The 18,236-nt window shown below is 33.5% G+C and overlaps 1 protein-coding gene across 3 annotated transcripts in view; it reads right to left on the bottom strand.

Annotated features, from left to right (window-relative positions):
* Positions 1-18,236, bottom strand: part of STK31 (serine/threonine kinase 31) — a 70,567-nt gene that overhangs the window by 20,977 nt on the left and 31,354 nt on the right. For 2 of the 3 annotated variants that reach the window (XM_044946742.2, XM_025291286.3), the window contains 11 exons: positions 16,086-16,265; positions 14,396-14,512; positions 13,286-13,405; positions 12,074-12,205; positions 10,767-10,868; positions 9,184-9,264; positions 7,397-7,522; positions 6,669-6,794; positions 5,069-5,155; positions 4,206-4,355; positions 392-514 (listed from right to left, as the gene is read on the bottom strand). In XM_044946742.2, the coding sequence (XP_044802677.2) occupies positions 392-514; positions 4,206-4,355; positions 5,069-5,155; positions 6,669-6,794; positions 7,397-7,522; positions 9,184-9,264; positions 10,767-10,868; positions 12,074-12,205; positions 13,286-13,405; positions 14,396-14,512; positions 16,086-16,265 (1,344 nt within the window). The remainder of the gene's footprint in view (positions 1-391; positions 515-4,205; positions 4,356-5,068; positions 5,156-6,668; positions 6,795-7,396; positions 7,523-9,183; positions 9,265-10,766; positions 10,869-12,073; positions 12,206-13,285; positions 13,406-14,395; positions 14,513-16,085; positions 16,266-18,236) is intronic. The other variant, XM_044946743.2, reaches the window with a different exon arrangement.

Here is an 18,236-nt window from a genome sequence, read left to right on the forward strand (position 1 = left end):
ACACATCAGTATATGTGTATCTACACACACTATATATCCCTGTATAATGCATTATTATAAAGGCAAAAATGGCCTTTTTCCCTCAATGTTTTCCTGTGAAAAGTGAAAGTGTTAGTTGCTCAGTGGTGGCAATCTTGAGCTTCCCTCATGGATCAGACAGTAAAAAATCTGCCCGCAATGCAGGAGACCTGGGTTCTATCCCTGGGCTGGGAAGATCCCTTGGAGGAGGTCATGGCAATACATTCCAGTATTCTTGCCTGGAGAATCCCCATGGACAGAAGAGTCTGGTGGGCTACAGTCCATGGGATGGCAAAGAGCTGGACTCGAGTGAGCAACTAAGCACTTAACAACAACAAAATGACTTATTTGTTTCAATAAAAATGTAACATACCCACAATAAAAGGCAGCCATAAGCATATAAGTCAGAACTCGGAGAAGCAGGTTTTCCCATTTTCAATTCAGGTGATAGCAAACTTAAGTCACCAACCATCATGTTCACTGAGGTTCGCTGACTCTAAAAAAACAGTAGGTCAAATATTTTAGAGACAACACAGTTGAGGCAGCTTTCTGTGAAGTAATCTGCATTTAATCAACACAAAAAATATTCATTTGAAATAATCTATTCTCTCTCCACTTTGAAATATTTTTACCTAATTTCCACTATTATAAACTGCTCTTAAAATCAGTCTCATGAAATTTAACAGTGAGACTACGGATACACTGCACATTGTAGACTCCAGATTAAATATTAAGAATCACTGATTCAATAAAATTTAGCACTTTCTTAAAAAATACACTTCACAAGGGCAAGAGGTAGTGCTATTTTCTAACTCTGAAAATTATAAGTAATTTTAAAAAGCACAAGTATAAAGTACCTTCTTTCCTTACTGACCATTTTCTAAGTATACCATTTCTAATGTGTCAAAAGGATGATCAATGACAAGAACATGAACCCTGGATTCAGATAAACCTTGACTGCAATACTCACTCTGTCATTTACTTGCTATATGACCTTTGGCTTTAATCTCGTTGAGCCTAAATTAATTAATTTGTACAAAGGAAATTAACTTGTAACTACCTCAGAGTTATTGTAAAGGTAAAGATAATCAGCACACTAATTACTTAGCATATATCGCTAAGTGTTAATTATCTTCTCCTACTATCCTTATTGGAGAAGGAAATGGCAATCCACTCCAGTATTCTTGCCTAGAGAATCCCAGGGACAGAGGAGCCTAGTGGGCTGCCGTCTATGGGGTCACAGAGTCGGACACGACTTAGCAGCAGCAGCAACCATCCTTATCCTTGCTTCTCAGAGTAGGATAGTTTGGGAGTAGTACTTAAAAAGACCAGTAGCTATAGTAACACCTGGGAACTTGTTAGAAACACAAAATTTGAAATGCTGAATAAAAATCTGCATTTTATGTACACTTGAAACATATACTGTCATATAGTAATTTCACCTCAATTTCTAAAAACTGAATTTTAACAAGATTCCCAGGAGAATCACATGCAATGTAAAGTCTGAAAAGCAATGTTTTTGACTATGGACTACTTTTCAAATTACTCTTCTGGCTAGTACTTCAACTGAGATTAGGGTAAAAAATGAAGCAAGAAGTGAGTTCAACCCATATTTCAGAATAAATAATTTTAAGGGTTTTCCCCAGTGGTTAATGGTAAAGAATCTGCCACAATGCAGGAGACACACAAGACATGGGTTCAATCCCTGGTTTGAGAAGATCTCCTGGAGGAGGAAATGGCAACCCACCCCAGGATTCTTGCTAGAAAAATCTCATGGACAGAAGAGCCTGGCTGGGGGGGGGGTCACAAAGAGTCGGAAACGACTGAAGCAACTGAGCGTGCGCATAACAGCTGACAAATCAGTATAAATCAGGAAGAATACCTTGGACTCATATTTATAGTTGGGAGAATGGCATGCCTTGGTAAACTAACCAGGATTCCTAAGAATAGAGAACTTTTAAAAACACGCTGAGGATTCAGTTATTTTTAAGATGCTATCCTAATCTTCAAATAAATATTAAAATAAACCTTTCAGCAAATTTTATTTGTATAAATCCTCTATAATCAAGCATTTCATTACAGTTTTACATTTTTATTTTCCCATCTTTTTGAGGTACCACATGAAAACCACTGAACTGTATATAAACAGGTGGCATTATTCTATGACTTGCAGATGACCAATATATAAAGCATTCTGACTTTTACTAATCAAAAGGGAACTCCACACACAATAAATATTGGCAAGGATGCTGAGAAAGTGGAATCCTCATATTATCACTGATGAGTATGTAAAACAGTACAGACACTTCAGAAAACAGCTTTGTTTCTTAAAAAGTGAAACACAGACATCTACCATATAACCCAATAATTCCTTCCCTAGGAAAACATATCTCCACACAAAAACTTGTATACTGATGTTCACAGAAGCATTATTCAGAATAATCAAAAAGTAGAAACCCAAGTACCCACAAACTGATGAATGTAAAAACACAGTACAGCACATCCATACAATGAAATACTAATTGGGCATTTTAAAACCATAATCAGAAAAGACACATGTACCTTAATGTTCACTGCAGCACTATTTACAATAGCTAGGCCATGGAAGCAACCTAGATGTTCATCAACAGATCAATGCATAAAGAAGTTGTGGTACATATACACAATGGAATATTATTCAGCCATATAAAGGAATGCATTTCAGTCAGTCCTAATGATGTGGATGAACCTAGAGCCTATTATCCAGAGTAAAGTAAGTCAGAAAGAGAAAGACAAATATCATATATTAATGTATATATATATGGAATCTAGAAAGATGGTACTGATAAACCTATCTGCAAGGCAGCAATAGAGACATAGACATAAAGAATGGACTTATGGACACAGATGCGGAAGGAGAGGGGTGGGAAGAATTGAGAGTAGCAATGAAACATTTGGATTATCATGTGTAAAATTATTAAATTGGTGCAAAAGAATTTCGGTTTTGCATTGCTGAACTTTACCATTTGATACTGGAATACATTCTGAAATAAATGTGGTTATGTTATAAAAAATTTTTTAGAAAAGGAATAAAGTTCAGGCACATGCTACAAGATGGATAAATCTTGAAAACATTATGCAGAATGAAATATGCTAATCACAAAAAGCCACATATTGTATGACTCCATATGCAGAAAATGTCCACAATAAGTTAAGTCCATAAGGACAGAAAGTGGATTAGTGGTTTCCAAGAGACTTAATAGAGGAATAAAGGAGGAGTGACTGCAAAGCAGTGTGGGGTTTCTTTCTGAGGGTGATAAAAATGTTTCAGAATTAGACAGTGGTGACTGATGCAGAATATTGTGACTATATTAAAATTAGTACTGAAATGTACACATCATATGTGAATTATATTTTAATAAAGAGAAATGCTCCCTTGTGATTGTATTTTGAAACTACTTATTCTACCAAAAAGAAAAAAAAAATATCACAATATTCTCTTTATCTGATATGTTACTGCTACAAACTGCCTCTTCTGAGGTAACATGACACCAAATTAACAGTCAATGTCATCAAACTAGAACTTAAACTAAATGGAAGAGTCCAAGATTCCCAAGTTTCTAAAAATGCCCACTAATAAAATAGCAAAGCATGTATATCTAAATCTAATCTATTGATTGGGAGAGTAGCAGATGTTTCTTGATGATGATAAAATAATTGTTGTTTGCTGTTTTTATTTGTTCTCTAAGTTATGTCCCACTCTTTTGTGACTCCATGGACTGTAACCCATCAGGCTCCTCTATCCATGGGATTTCCAAGACAAGAAAAGAGGAGTGGGTTGCCATGTACTTCTCCCAAGGATTGAACCCATGTCTCCTGCACTGGCAGACGGGTTCTTTACCACTGAGCCACCAGGGAAGCTCCAACTGACAAAATAATTAATGCTAATGTTATCAATGCCATCGACTGTAATTTCAGGTTGCTCCTAAAACTTAGGTTGCTCCTAAAACTTATGGTTAAAAAAAATTTAATGCACAATTTTAGAAACTCTTGTCCTAGCATCCAGCTGATAATAGATTAATAGCTTATACTACATGACATACCTTAACCAAAGGCAAAGATCTTATAATAAACTACCATATGATGCAAAAGTGCCTAATAATACTAAATGAAGTCTAGAACTTATTTATAAAACCGCTATATTTTACCACAGATTTGGTGAAGTCAAAATCTCCAACAATTCCATGTTGACGGTTTAAAGCAAAAACATTGTTCTGATGAAGTGATCCATGAATTATGTCAGCCTTGTGCAATGTATGAAGGCCCTGGGCTACACCTTTCATGACCTTTAAAGCTTCCTATAGATAATACGAAAAGAAGTCAGGAAGTAGACAAATCATTTTAATAACTGAACCTTTTCTCTAGTTAAAAGACTTTTTCAGAAGTGACTACGCTTCTTCCAAACGAACCTTTAAAAACAATACAGCATAGAGAAAGAATTAAAGGACAGAAGTCCTGATTATGTAACTGGTAATATCATGTAAACATATGTATCACATATGTGTGTGTATATATATGTTTAATATGACTTAGAGACTATAGTCTCTAAGAAGACTTGGATTACAAACAATGACCATAGACCATCTAGAAAAGAAAAGAGGCCGAAAGAGTTACTGTGCAGAAAGAATCAGGTCATTGTTTACTGTTATTACTAATTCAAATTTACAACAGAAATGAAAGCTACTGCTTAAGACCAAGTGCTATACTATACAATTTACATATGACACTGCCTAATAGTTATAAGGATTATGCTTTGGTGCCAAAAAGTTCCAACCCCAAGTCCCAACTCAGCCTCTGGATGAGGGACCCTGTACCAGTCACTTTAATCTCTGTGAGCCTCGCTTTTCTAATCTGTAATAATGGGATAACTCATATCCCAGGGGTGATGTGACAATTAAACAATCAAAACTGTACATTGAAAGTGTGCAGCATACCCTCAACAAACTTTAGGTGATACTTTCTCACTAGACACATCCATGAAAATAATGTGTTGTTGTTTTTTTTTACTTACTTCTGAAGTTAAAGGCATGGTGGACTGAACAGCATTCAGATTTGCCCTAGGATAATATGGGACCATCAGATAAGCCATAGGATCAGACTAAGAAGCAAAACAGAAAATGAGAATCTAAGTGAAAAATTCTTCAAAATATCTTCAGTATACAATGAATGTACAAAATAATTTTTCCACAAAGAATTACTTCTCTGCTGAGCAAAATCTTTTAAATTTAATTAGGTCTCATTTGTTTATTTTTGCTTTTTTATTTTGCTTGGAAGACTGATACAAGAAAACATTGCTAATAATTTACATCAAAGAGTGTTTCATATATGTTCTTTTCTAGGAGCTCTATTGTTTCCTGTCTTACATTTACGTATTAAACTATTTTGAGTTTATTTCTGTATATGGTGTGAGGGAATGCTATAATTTCATTGTTTCATATGTTGCTATCCAGCTTTCCCAGCACCACTTGTTGAAAAGACTGTCTAAATAAACGTAAAAGCTTTGCACAGCAAAAGAATCCATCAACAAAATGAAGACAACCTATGGAATGGGAGAAAATATTAAAAAATGATGTGACTAACAAAAGTAGTTCATATCCAAAATATACAAACAGTTCATACAACTTGATATTAAAAACAATACAAAAATAAGCAGAAGAATAGATATGTTTCCAAAGAAGACATATAGATGGCTAACAGGCACAGGAAAAGATGTTCAATATCACTAATTATTAGAGAAGTGCAAATCAAAACCACAATGAGCTAGCTATCACCTCACAGCTATCAGAAGGGCTATCATCAAAAAATCTACAAATAACAAATTTTGGAGAAGATATGGAGAAAAGGGAGCCCTTACATTGTTGGTGGTAATGTAAATTGGTACAGCCACTAAGGAAAACAGACGGAGTTCCTTAAAAAACTAAAAATAGAACCACCATACAATCCAGCAATTCTACTTCTGGGTATATATCCAGAAAACACTAACAACAACAACAACAATCCTAAAGATATATACACTTCAGTGTACAAAACAGCACTATTTACAGTGGTCAAGACATGTATGTAACCCCAAATGTCCATTTATAAATGAGTGAATTAAGAAGATGTGGTATATACAATGGGATATATATTGCCATTTGCAGCAATGTGGATGGACCTAGAGCATATTATGCTTAGTGAAATAACTCAGAGAAAGACAAATAACTATATGATATCACTTATATATGGAATCTAAAACATAATACAAATGAATATATATACAAAACAGAACCAGACTCAGGCATAAAAAACAAACTGTGGTTACCAAACAGGAGATGGAAAGTGCAAGGGACATATTAGGGGTATGGGGTTAATAGATACAAACTATTATATATAAAATAGATAAGCAACAAAGATTTACTATGTAATACAGGGAATTATACCCATTATCTTACAATGGAATATAATCTGCAAAAATACTGTGCTATGAAATTAATATACCTGAAATTAACACAAAATTGTAAATCAACTATATATTCAATTTAAAAAACTAAAAGGAATTATTCTATAAAGCTGTAACTAAAGCATATTTTAAATAAAATGTTTTCTGAAAGAGATTAGCATAAAAACTTTACCTTACACAAAAATAAGAATATCAGTGGTAGCAACCCAGATTCTCCTTTAGCTTCTCTCCAAGCTGTGTGATAGGCAGCTGCTCTCTGAATTACCCTGGCTTCTGTGTCGACATCCACAGAATAGCCCTTTTACCAAAAAAGAGGAAGTGGCAGTCCTAAGATTAAAATCTCACTCTAATTATATATCATTTCAACTTTTTATATAAGTTAAAATATATCTAAATTTATTTTTTAATTGCATGAGTAGTTTTTGTATCTGCTTTTAATGATATAATTTAAAAAGAAAAGAACAATTCTACCAGTAGCTTAAAATATAGTCTACAATATATATCCACTAAGGCCAAATTAATTATCCAACTATTATGATTAACAGTTTTGCAGGTCAATGAAGAGAAGAAATCAAAGAATAAAAAACTGTTGGCAAAACAGTTGAGATTTCAAATAGAAACATAAGAAAAATAAGAACTTTGAATCTTAGCTAGATCATATTAAGTTCTCCTGAAAAAAGAAAAGCAAGTATATCCTATTAAAAACATATATTATTTAGGGAAATGAGGGAAACTTTAAATACAAGGTAGTTACAGCAGCCAAACTGGAAACATGATCATGATACCAGTTAATTCATATAATTTAGAAAATAAACAGTGGGTCTTTACTTTGCTGTAAAAGTTCCACCACCACATGGTACTTCTCTGAATCTTCCATGAGTCCAAAGAACTTAAACTTACCTTTAAAAGAATTATCTGCCCATTAACCTCAGTACATATCAAAGGACGCTTGCTGCTAAGCTCCTTCATAGGCTCAGCATCAAGAAGATCTCTTTCCAAGCTCATTGTAAGAAGACCACCAGAGTTCTAAGAACAAGTTTTTGTTACAGTTCAAGAAACCAAACAACCACAGCACTTTCAAATAACAAAATTAGTTACATACTATCAGATGTATTGGATATCATGAACTCTACTGGAGATACCAATAAAATAAAAATATTTAAAGTTTTATATTTTTTCTATGTCCTGGCACTTGAATTCCCACCCGGAATGTAATCACCATACACTTAATCATGCTACCCCTCTATACGAGATTCTGAAAATGACTGGGATGAACCCTGCTTCCAAGGAACCCTGATGTTACTTGGGAAACTTAATGTGTTTCCTAAAAAATATTAAAATGATGAAAAATAAAAAGAAGGCTATAGAATGGGAATGAGAAGTCTAAAAATTAATACTACCACAGTTCTAGGAACTAACAGAGTTCTAACACCCCTGCCTCTGTTTGAAACGGAATCTTCAAAATTGAAAATTTCTTTCAAATAATTTAATTCTACTATGTATTCCTGATACTTTTGTGCACTGAAACATGACTATCGACACTTTAAATCAAGCTGAGTTTTCCTGTGGTATAGTCTTATTAATCGTAAGAGGGACTGTGAAACTATTTTCTGTTTTTTAAGTGTTGTCACCATATTTAAGTAATCCACAATATATAATCAACCTACAGGGGATTTCCTAGAGCACATATCACAGGAAAACACCTTAAAATAATAAAGGGTATCCATAAGCCAATCATATGATTATGATTAACAGTTTTGCAGGTCAATGAAGAGAATCGTAAGCCATGATTAATCTTCCAAAATAAAACAAATTAGCATATTTTTGAAATTCATTTTCAAGCCCCATATAGTATCACATATTTACTCACGCATCCTACATAAAATAGTCTCGAAGCAAAATTAAATAATTGCAAGGAAAATCTCACATTATTTTAAAGTTTAGTCTGAAAAAGATTATTCAGTAATTGCTTTAACAGTTTACAGGACTTTAATCTTATATATTTATCAGTTCAGATATCTATGTGAACATTCCTTTAGGTACTATATTTAAACTATTATCATGAATTTAATGACAATGTTAAAGAATAAACATCTCCTCTAGACCCTCATGGGCAGCAGACAAAATAATAAAACACAGAGTTAACAGACTCGGCCCTGAGAGCCAGAGTTTACCAATCCTGCTCCACAATGTCCTAATACATTGATCTCCTAGCTTTGAATCCTGACTGCCTAGAAAATCATACTCACATTAACATATCTACCTTAACTTCTACCTCAACTTCTCTAGAATAATTTTTCCAGCCTGCTTTAAAAGATACATTCTGTTTATAAATTCTTCATGAGTATCAGAGTCCTGCTTTTATTCTAACTCTTGGAACAGGAGATAAAATTGCTTCATCAATTCAAAAGATAAACACCTTTAATTCAAATAAGTGCCATGCAAAATGTTTTCTCTTTAGTCATGAGAAAAAGAGAAAATACAGAAAACATGCAAATTGATATAAAAATTAAAATACAGTATGCAAGTATGAAAGACAGTCTTGAGAAAGTTCTAATACTAAAAACCATTCAGCAGAAACATTTTTATAGCAAGATTATTACAGATTCAACAATGATACATAATTGTAACATCATCACTTTTCAGCACTCTGCATAGTAGTAGTTCTCAAAGGAAACAAAGCTTACCATGTACTTAAGTAATCCTATTTCAGGATGAAGTAGAGGAAGCTCAGGGAACCATTTTTCTACTAAGCTACTCAGCTTCGCCTAAATTTAAAAATATATATATATTTTTTATTATAGATCAATGTATATTCAATCATACATCCTGATACCTCCCTTATTAAATATCTAACAAGACTTCTAATCTAATAATATATATATAACCTCATATGACATAAAATCACTGATTTTGCCTTCTACTACAATAAATGAAAACCAAGCGTCAACTTGGATCTAAATTAACCACCTTACTAACAGAAGAAAAAGTTTATTACAAATTTTAATGGCTTGGCTTACATATACAGGCACAAAATCTTGCCTAAGGTCAAAGTCCACACTCACTTTCAAGCTAAAATGAAAAAATGTGATGAAAACTCAACTGGAATCATAAATTGTCACTAGTTCTCAAAATATAAGAACACAGTAACATTTTAAAATACTGGCTATTTCATGTAGGAAAAAAAATCATAAAAGCCTGGAAAGAAAAAAATAAACATGTAGCTCTACAAAAGCTACTTTAAAGTAAACGTGTCAACTGAACATCCTTAGAAAAGTCACTTATCACATGTTTTATTCTGTAAAATTTCCAGACATTTATCAAGTTCATGGGATACAGTTATTTTATCCAATATTCACAAGGTGAATAATGAAGTACACACAGGTAAGTTCGCTAAATATCACATAATAAAGGGCCTATTATTTTCATAGTACTTTTATTCTTCAGAGCACTGTTTCTTACCTTCCTTTTCTTCCCTTATCCCTAAAATATAAAATTCAATATTCTTTCCATTTTAAAGACAAGATATGCTGACTGATTCTTCCAAAGTAACAAAAATCAGTGGTAAAACTTACCCTCAACCTAGTAGTTTTATTTTGTAATATTCAACTAAATTATGGTGCCCAGTTAATGTTTTCACTGCAGTTTTAAGCTAAAATAATAATCATATAGATTTTAATAAAGGAAAAATCTTTGGGCTTTATGTTAAACAGAAAACAAGTAATGTGCAAAATTGTCTGTGAGATAATCTTGATTCTTGTAAAAATAAGACTTAAAGGAAGATAAGTCAAAAGTTTAATGTAATTATACTACTGTTACCACTGACTGAGAAAGTTACAGATGATATTTCCTTATACTTTTCTGCAATTTTCACATCTGGAACAAAGGTTATGAAATATTTTGTCATCAGAAATTAGTATCTAAGTTCACATAAATATTATTCTATCAACAGTTAGTCACTTAGTTGTGTCTGACTCTTTGCAACAACATGGACTACAGACTGCCAGGATCCTCTGTCCAAGGAATTCTCCAGGAAAGACTACCAGAGTGGATAGTCAAGCCTTTCTCCAGGGGATCTTCCCAACACAGGGATCAAACCTGTGTCTCCTGCATTGCAGACAAATTACCATCTGACACACCAGGGAAACTCCCATACCAACAAAACTATGCCAATATAATCTCTAGCCTTGTGATTACAGTCCACTTCATAAAAAGATATTTGAATCCAATTTTAAAACTAATTCAACATTTCAAAGAATCAAATACTTACATATTCCTCCTGCTCATGATAAATTCCCTGAAAGACACTATTCCGTAACTGAGTTATTTCTTGTTTTATTGTTTCAATCTCAGATCCATCATGGTCATCAGACTTTAACCAGAAAGAAAAAAGTAACGTTACAGGCTTATTAAAGTAGACTGAAAACAAGTTCTTCCTAGTAAGAATTAAGGCAACTTCTATGGCAAATCACTGTCTGATTTTTACGTATCCTTCCATATCTAGCACTAAGGTCCCTCATAACATAATTGTTGAATTAATATTAGTTTAATATTAGTTTATTCTAACCCTGAATTTTCTAAAACCTACAAAAAGGGATTATAAAAATAAAGCCATAAAGTCTATTACATAGATTTTTCTTATCTCTTAATTTGCTGTAGATTTTCTCTAAGATGACCAACTGCCACCATAAAATAAATATTAAAAATAGGAACTAGAATACAATTAAATTCCATGGAATATTTCTCCATTTACAACTTGATTTTAAAAAATCAGTAAACATGTGGCATGCCTAGGAAAAACAATGTAGGACTCATAAAGACTCTGTAAACATTAATGATAATAAATAAGCCTCCTTAAAAAGTACATGTCTGTAAGGTTAGATGTATTTCTGTAACAGTTAAAAAATTAAACTAAAAAAGACCTCATGTCCTACAGCCCAGAATAGGATAAAACTAGAAAAATTTTAAACTATTAAATTAGTTCTACTCCATGCTTAACTGCTCCAATGAGGAAGAAAGCTAATTCAAGTTGGATTAAGATATAATGTAAACCCCTTTGATAAGTAAATGGAATCCTCAAGGGAACAAAGAATGGCAGTTTATTCACAGTTTCAAGCCTAAAGGCTACAAGTGTCCTAATTCTTTTTGTTCTATTACATATGAAAACAACTTAAAATATCTGCAAGAAATACTGTGTCCAGGCTTTAAAAAGAGAGTTAACAAAAGACATCCTGATCTGTATGACAAAATTCTACCTTTGGGGGAGCACCCTGTCACCTCTCAGCATGTAACAGGCTTATTTTTAATAGACATTGTAACAGTCCAAGTAAAAGTTTTTTAAATTATTCAAAAACATTTATGTTACTAACAACCAAGGCAACCGTGTAAAATGTTTTTAGAAAACATTTCATGACATAGGAAAATGTTTTACATTATTAACGTAGTAACTTACAGAGGAAAAAAGAGATAAAATATATAAAACAAAAAGTGAATAATTTTAAAGAGTGTATTTAAGAAGCAGACCCCAAGTAAAATTAGGTACACACAGAGTTCATTAAGAACCAACTGTTTTCTTACTTCTTCCAAATTATTCTTTTCAACCAATTTCCATCTCAGTCGAGCCTTTAAGCCTTTCAGTGTCTTTTTAATGGAGAGCAAGTTATCCACGCTGGGGCTCTTATTTAAACATTCAATAATCTGTTTCTTAAACTGAGAGAAAGAGTTGTTATATTTTCAACACACAAATAGCAATATTTATTGAACAGTCACCTTCGGACCACTCTTTCTATTAAGATTCAACTAATATTTACTGAGCTCAGATTGAAGTTAAAAATTTTACTATTTTCAACACGACAATTCTACCCACTGTCTTCTTGATTTTCTGCATATCTATTTAGAATAATATCATTCTAGCAATCGAAGGAGCCAAGGTAAAAAATATTTCAAGCTGGACACACAGACACACTTCGCTACAGAAAATGCAAAAGGGAATTTCCAGTGAGGATGTAAACTGAATTTATCTTTTCCAAAAGTAGTCTGACAATATATATCAAGTTTCAATAATATTCATTCCTTTTGACTAAGTAATTAACAATTTTTAGGAATCTACTTGAGGAACTAAACAAGATTATGTACAAAAACTACATACAGTTTCATGGTTAAAAAAAAAAAATGCAAGTAAACTTAATATCTAACACAGATGAAAGGTTAAATAACATCGTATATCTATGCAAGAGATGATGTTTTATTCACTCACAATCACAGTATAGAAAAATTATTAATCATATGGGAAAATGTTCATGAAAAACCATTAAATGACAAAAACATTTTCAAAACAGTTTACAAAATGATGCAATACACATAATATTCATATGTACATATAATTTACCATTCAAAATGGAAATACTCTGAAAACTCGCACTGAATATCTCTTAAGCTAATGGGAATACAATCAATGTTTTTATTTCTCCTCCTTATCTTTCTGTATATAGCAAGTTTTCTACTGTAAACTTGTACAGGCAGAAATAAAAAGATAAAAATTATGTTTTGGAGAGCATAATAAAAACCAAAGATTAAAAAAAAAAATCTCAATGTATTTTATCAGTAAAATTGCCATTCCCACTATAGGGTGAGTTTAAATATATACCAGCTAACAATGGCTATAGTTTTTTTCCAGAAATAGTAAATAATTTATCTACACACTGGGTGTTAACTACTTAAGAAAAGTTTAAGTATTAAAAATTTCAAAGCATCTGTATATAAGACCAATAATATAAAGCATACTCCAACCTCAACACTGTCCTTGTACTTGGATTGTACTGTGGCAATAAGGCTTTCCTCTGAACGGATCTTTTGTAGTACTTGACTACATGTTTTTAAAATGATCTCCTTGTCTGCATCACCTTGTTCCTAAATGAAATTACACACACAGAATTATATATAAAGGAGTACAAAAATAATTAAATAATTAAAACTTTTGATAACAATGGAAAAAATTCAAAATGATACCTTTAACAAATTTGTATATTTCAAAATATTTCTTAAACATATATCTTTTTCTAGGGAGAAGAGAAACTGATGTCAAAGATGTTCATATGGGAAATTTTATTCCCATAACACTATTATTCCTAAAGCTGTCTAAACTAGAGCATTAAAGGAAATCAGGAATACTACTATGCTAAATATAAAAACTAAACAATATATAGAACTTCAACACTATTTTTATTAACAACCACATCTAAAATCAAGTCTCACAGAACCATCTAAATAAGGACAACTTTACAGTTGACAGTGTGGAAATACAGTATTTTTTTGCATGTATTTTTTTAATGTCACTCTGTATAAAATTACAAAGGGAAAAGAGAAACAAGCAAAATAAAGAACATAACCAACCAAAATAAAGAACATAACCAATTTAGTAAGCAACCTAAAAAGCTGGTCCCAGCGAGCAGTATTAACATTACAAAATACACTAATTTTTAGCTTTATACAGCAATAGAGAATATATACAGTACGGAAAGACAGCTACTGATTAATCTTGTGTATTCATTTCCAAAAGGTCTCTCAGATTTTATTTCAAGCTTTTATAAACTCTGAAGAGTCTTATCTTATGGTTACTGGGTATGACAGACTTAAGAATTAAGTGCTATTGAAATCTGATAGAATCAGATTAATCTAAGAGTTGTTTTCCTAGAATTATACATGAGATTTTTTTTTCCTTGATGTGAAATATCCTACCAAAATGAAAATATCACCCTGTGGAAGAATAAGACTTCTCATTGTGTTTGGATTAGAACTTGGCAGTATTAGTATATCAGACAGGCTTTTACAAGGAAAGCTAAGTCTAACTAGTAAAAAAAAAAAAAAAACCACTTTGCTTTAAGGCATACCAGTACTCACAATCAGAGATATCTCCAGCTCCTTGCAGACACCTGACTCAGTATTCTTCAGGATTTCATCAATATTATCAATTGTGTCATCAGAAATCAGTGATTTTTCCACAGACAGATCAAAGGCCTCATTTGTAAAAATAAAAACATGAAGTATCTCATTTAATTATTTCAATTAGTATTATACTCTTATACTTGGAGTGGAGAATTAGCCTATGTATTGCATAATGTGGAGGAAATAAACATAAGAAATATAAAGTACTACCTTCAAAAACCTTATGCATGGGAAAAAAAAGGTACACACACCTCACACACTTAAAGAAAATACAGATTTTGTTAAAGTAATTAGTGGTTAAGAGAGATGAGAGGACAATACAGAGGAAAAGTATGAGAAAAAAACAGGGACAAGACCAAGATGTTTTGAGGGAATGATAAAAGAGACTGTCCAACTGGTAAAGAACCTTGACTGCTCAGGTGGCAAGTTCAAATTGGACAGACAGTAGGTAGAGAAAACCAGCCTTTATACAAAGGAATGGGTATGATTATACCTGATATTTAATGATGACTTACTAGAATTGAGGAATCTAAAGAATAAAAGTTAAAAATTAAACTCTGATAGTTTTCATCTCATTAGGAAAACTAAGGTAATTCCTATCAGGAAACAGACTTTATAATAAGGTATAAAGTAGAATAAAATCATGGGTCAAAATTGTAATGTAGAACATAAAGGTCATAAGCAGTCACTCTGATTTCAGAGGTTCAGATTTGTGATTATGGAGGTCTAGATTTGGGAAATAGCAATGGAAATGAAAGATAACAGACAACCTAAACAGAGGATGATTCTGAAACAAACGAAGACAAAGAAATAACTTAGTTATGTTAATGTATCCATAAGAAAGCATCAAAAAAGAATTCTAGAAGTAGCTGGAGATTAAAAGTTTTTTTTTTTCCCCCCCCAAAACAAAGCTAGAAATGCATATTTGGAAACCAATCACACAGAGAGATAAATGATACCATAGGTGTCTTAGTCCTTGCTCAGGAGGTTGCAAAGCAGACAGAAGAACAGAGAATCAGTAACAAAATTGGGCAAAAATTCAGTTAGGGTTCTGAGTACATTATACAAACCACATGTCTCAAAGCCTTTTATAAAATTATGTAGTGTTTTTACAATAATAAATAAGAACTAAAAAAATTATGACATCTTTTCTAACATTTAATAACCGAGACTAGTATTTCCCATTTTAGATATCTTTAAGATACTTAAGATAACTAAAACCTGAATGACTTAAACACTGTCAAACATTTTAATCATGACAAGTTAGCCAACTAATGCTAAAACACGTATATCTTTCTAAAAAAGAAACCAAAACGAGGAAAGCTGTATCTTCTAAAGCACATATCGTTACCTCTACACTATAGCTGTAAAATAAACACTTCACTTGTAATAAGCTCCAGATATTATCTTACACCTGTAGCTTGACTGAAGCTGTTTTCATATACGTCCTAAACAGAGAATGTAAATAGGTAAATCCCTCACTCTTCTATCCCAGCATTCTCATTCTTATTTTTGTCTCTTTTTTCTCTCTCCCCCTCCCTCCCTCCCTTGCTTTCAGAAAGAAGTAAATTACATGTGGAAAATTTAAAAACATATATTCCTTGGTTTATGCTACAACATCACCAGGCAACAGAACTCCTGTTACCTTTAAAGTATTCTGGAACCATGCTACAAGACGTTGTATACAAGTCTCTGTTTCACTTCTAACATTGGTGAACTCCTCTCTTTTATTACACCTCCAGTCATTAAATTTCTCCAGTATTTCTTCAGAGTTAATTCCTTCTTTGGCCTGTCCATATACTGCTTCTAAAGAGGCTGACAAATCCTGCGGAGAGATACTTCTGTTTATTAAAGTTAATTAAATTTATATGAAGAGTAAAGCACCATATTAGAATCTGAGAGACAGTGAAGTGATATATTGAATCCCTATCTTAGAGAAGTTTATAAATAAAACTTTGAATATCTAGACATAAAAGCATAAAACTACCTAGGAGGTGATTTATTTGGATTATAATAGTAAAAGTTCATTAAATGAATTAAGGTTATAAACAGAAGGCTTTATAGTCTTAGGCTTTTAATTGAGTAGAAAGTATCCTCTTTTCTCTGACTTTACATAAGAATCTATTTTGTCCTGATATGGAAGTTTCTAAGGGCTGCTGCTGCTGTTGCTAAGTCACTTCAGTCGTGTCCGACTCTGTGCGACCCCACAGACGGCAGCCCACAAGGCTCCCCGTCCCTGGGATTCTCCAGGCAAGAACACTGGAGTGGGTTGCCATTTCCTTCTCCAATGCATGAAAGCAAAAAGTGAAAAGTGAAAGTGAAGTCGCTCAGTCCTGTCCGACTCTTAGCGACCCCATGGACTGCGGCCCACCAGGCTCCTCCGTCCATGGGATTTTCCAGGCAAGAGTGCTGGAGTGGGGTGCCATTGCCTTCTCCGTTCTAAGGGCTACTGCTAAGTAAAAATAAACATACCAAATTGTACAAATAATTCCAATTAAGGAAAGACAATAAGCATATGTATCTAGACAGCATATTAAAAAGCAGAGACATCACTTTGACAAACAAAGGTCCATATAGTTTTGATCTTCCCAGTAGTCATGTACGGATGTGAGAGCTGGACAAAAAAAAAAGCTGAGCACTGAAGAACTGATGCTTTCAAACTATAGTGTTGAAGACTCTTGAGTGTCCCTTGGATGCAAAGAGATCAAACAGTTAATCCTAAAGGAAATCAACCCTGAACATTCACTGAAGGACTGATGCTCAAGCTGAAGCTCCAATACTTTGGCCACCTGACATGAAGAGCCAACTCACTGGAAATGACCCTGATGCTGGGAAAGACTGAAGGCAGGAGAAGCGGGCACCAGAGGATGAAGTGATTGGATGGCATTATCAACTCAATGGACATGAATTTGAGCCAACTCTGGGAAATAGTGAAGGACAAGGAAGACTGGCATGCTGCAATCCATAGGGTCGCAAAGAGTTAGACACGACTGAGCTACTGAACACAATATACATTAAAAAGCATTTTTAGAAAGGACTAGAAGAGACAAGATAGCCTGATGGCTCCCTCCAGGACTGAGACCTGAGAAAACATCACAGAGACAAGAGGAAAACTTAATAGATCCCAGAAATTTTTATCACAAAACTGAAAAACCCTTGGAAAGAAAGAAGATGGTTGGTATTTACACTGAATGAATACAATCACTGCAAGTAGGAGACAGCCTGTACCACAGCAGAGAATCATCTTGGGAAAAAAGAATTTTCTTCATATGTTCTTCTCCCTTCCTCACACTGGGCAAGAAAGCAGCAGCACAAGCAAAAGGCAATGAGTTTATACAAGTACAGTACGGAAAACTAGAGGAGGCAAAAACTGACAACCAGGACAGAAGAGATGGCCAAGCATTCTTCCCCTTCCCCTGAATACCCAGCAGCATTTACACCTAAGGGTAGCAGCCCCTGGAAAAGAGGAAAGGCTGAGGGAGAAGGACTGAGAGGTCCTCTGAAGAGTAAGATTATCTAGAACAGAAGCCAATAGGAAGCAGTTGAGCACAGACTGTGTTATGGTCTTCTTGACAGACCAGAACCTGGGGACAGGAGTCGACAAAAAGAAGGCGAAGAAAAGAAGGACGCGGGGGACCCAAGTCTGTAGTGAGACAAGAGTGCTATATTCATGGCAGTGTGTGCTTATATATTGTAATACAAGGAAGCTTTAGGTAAAAAATAAGGTTAAGTAAAAAACACCAAAACCAGACGCATAATAACAGTAACTAGGGGAATAACAATAGTCACAGGGCCA

Source organism: Bubalus bubalis, chromosome 8, assembly GCF_019923935.1.
Source record: "Bubalus bubalis isolate 160015118507 breed Murrah chromosome 8, NDDB_SH_1, whole genome shotgun sequence".
Taxonomy (NCBI): domain Eukaryota; kingdom Metazoa; phylum Chordata; class Mammalia; order Artiodactyla; family Bovidae; genus Bubalus; species Bubalus bubalis.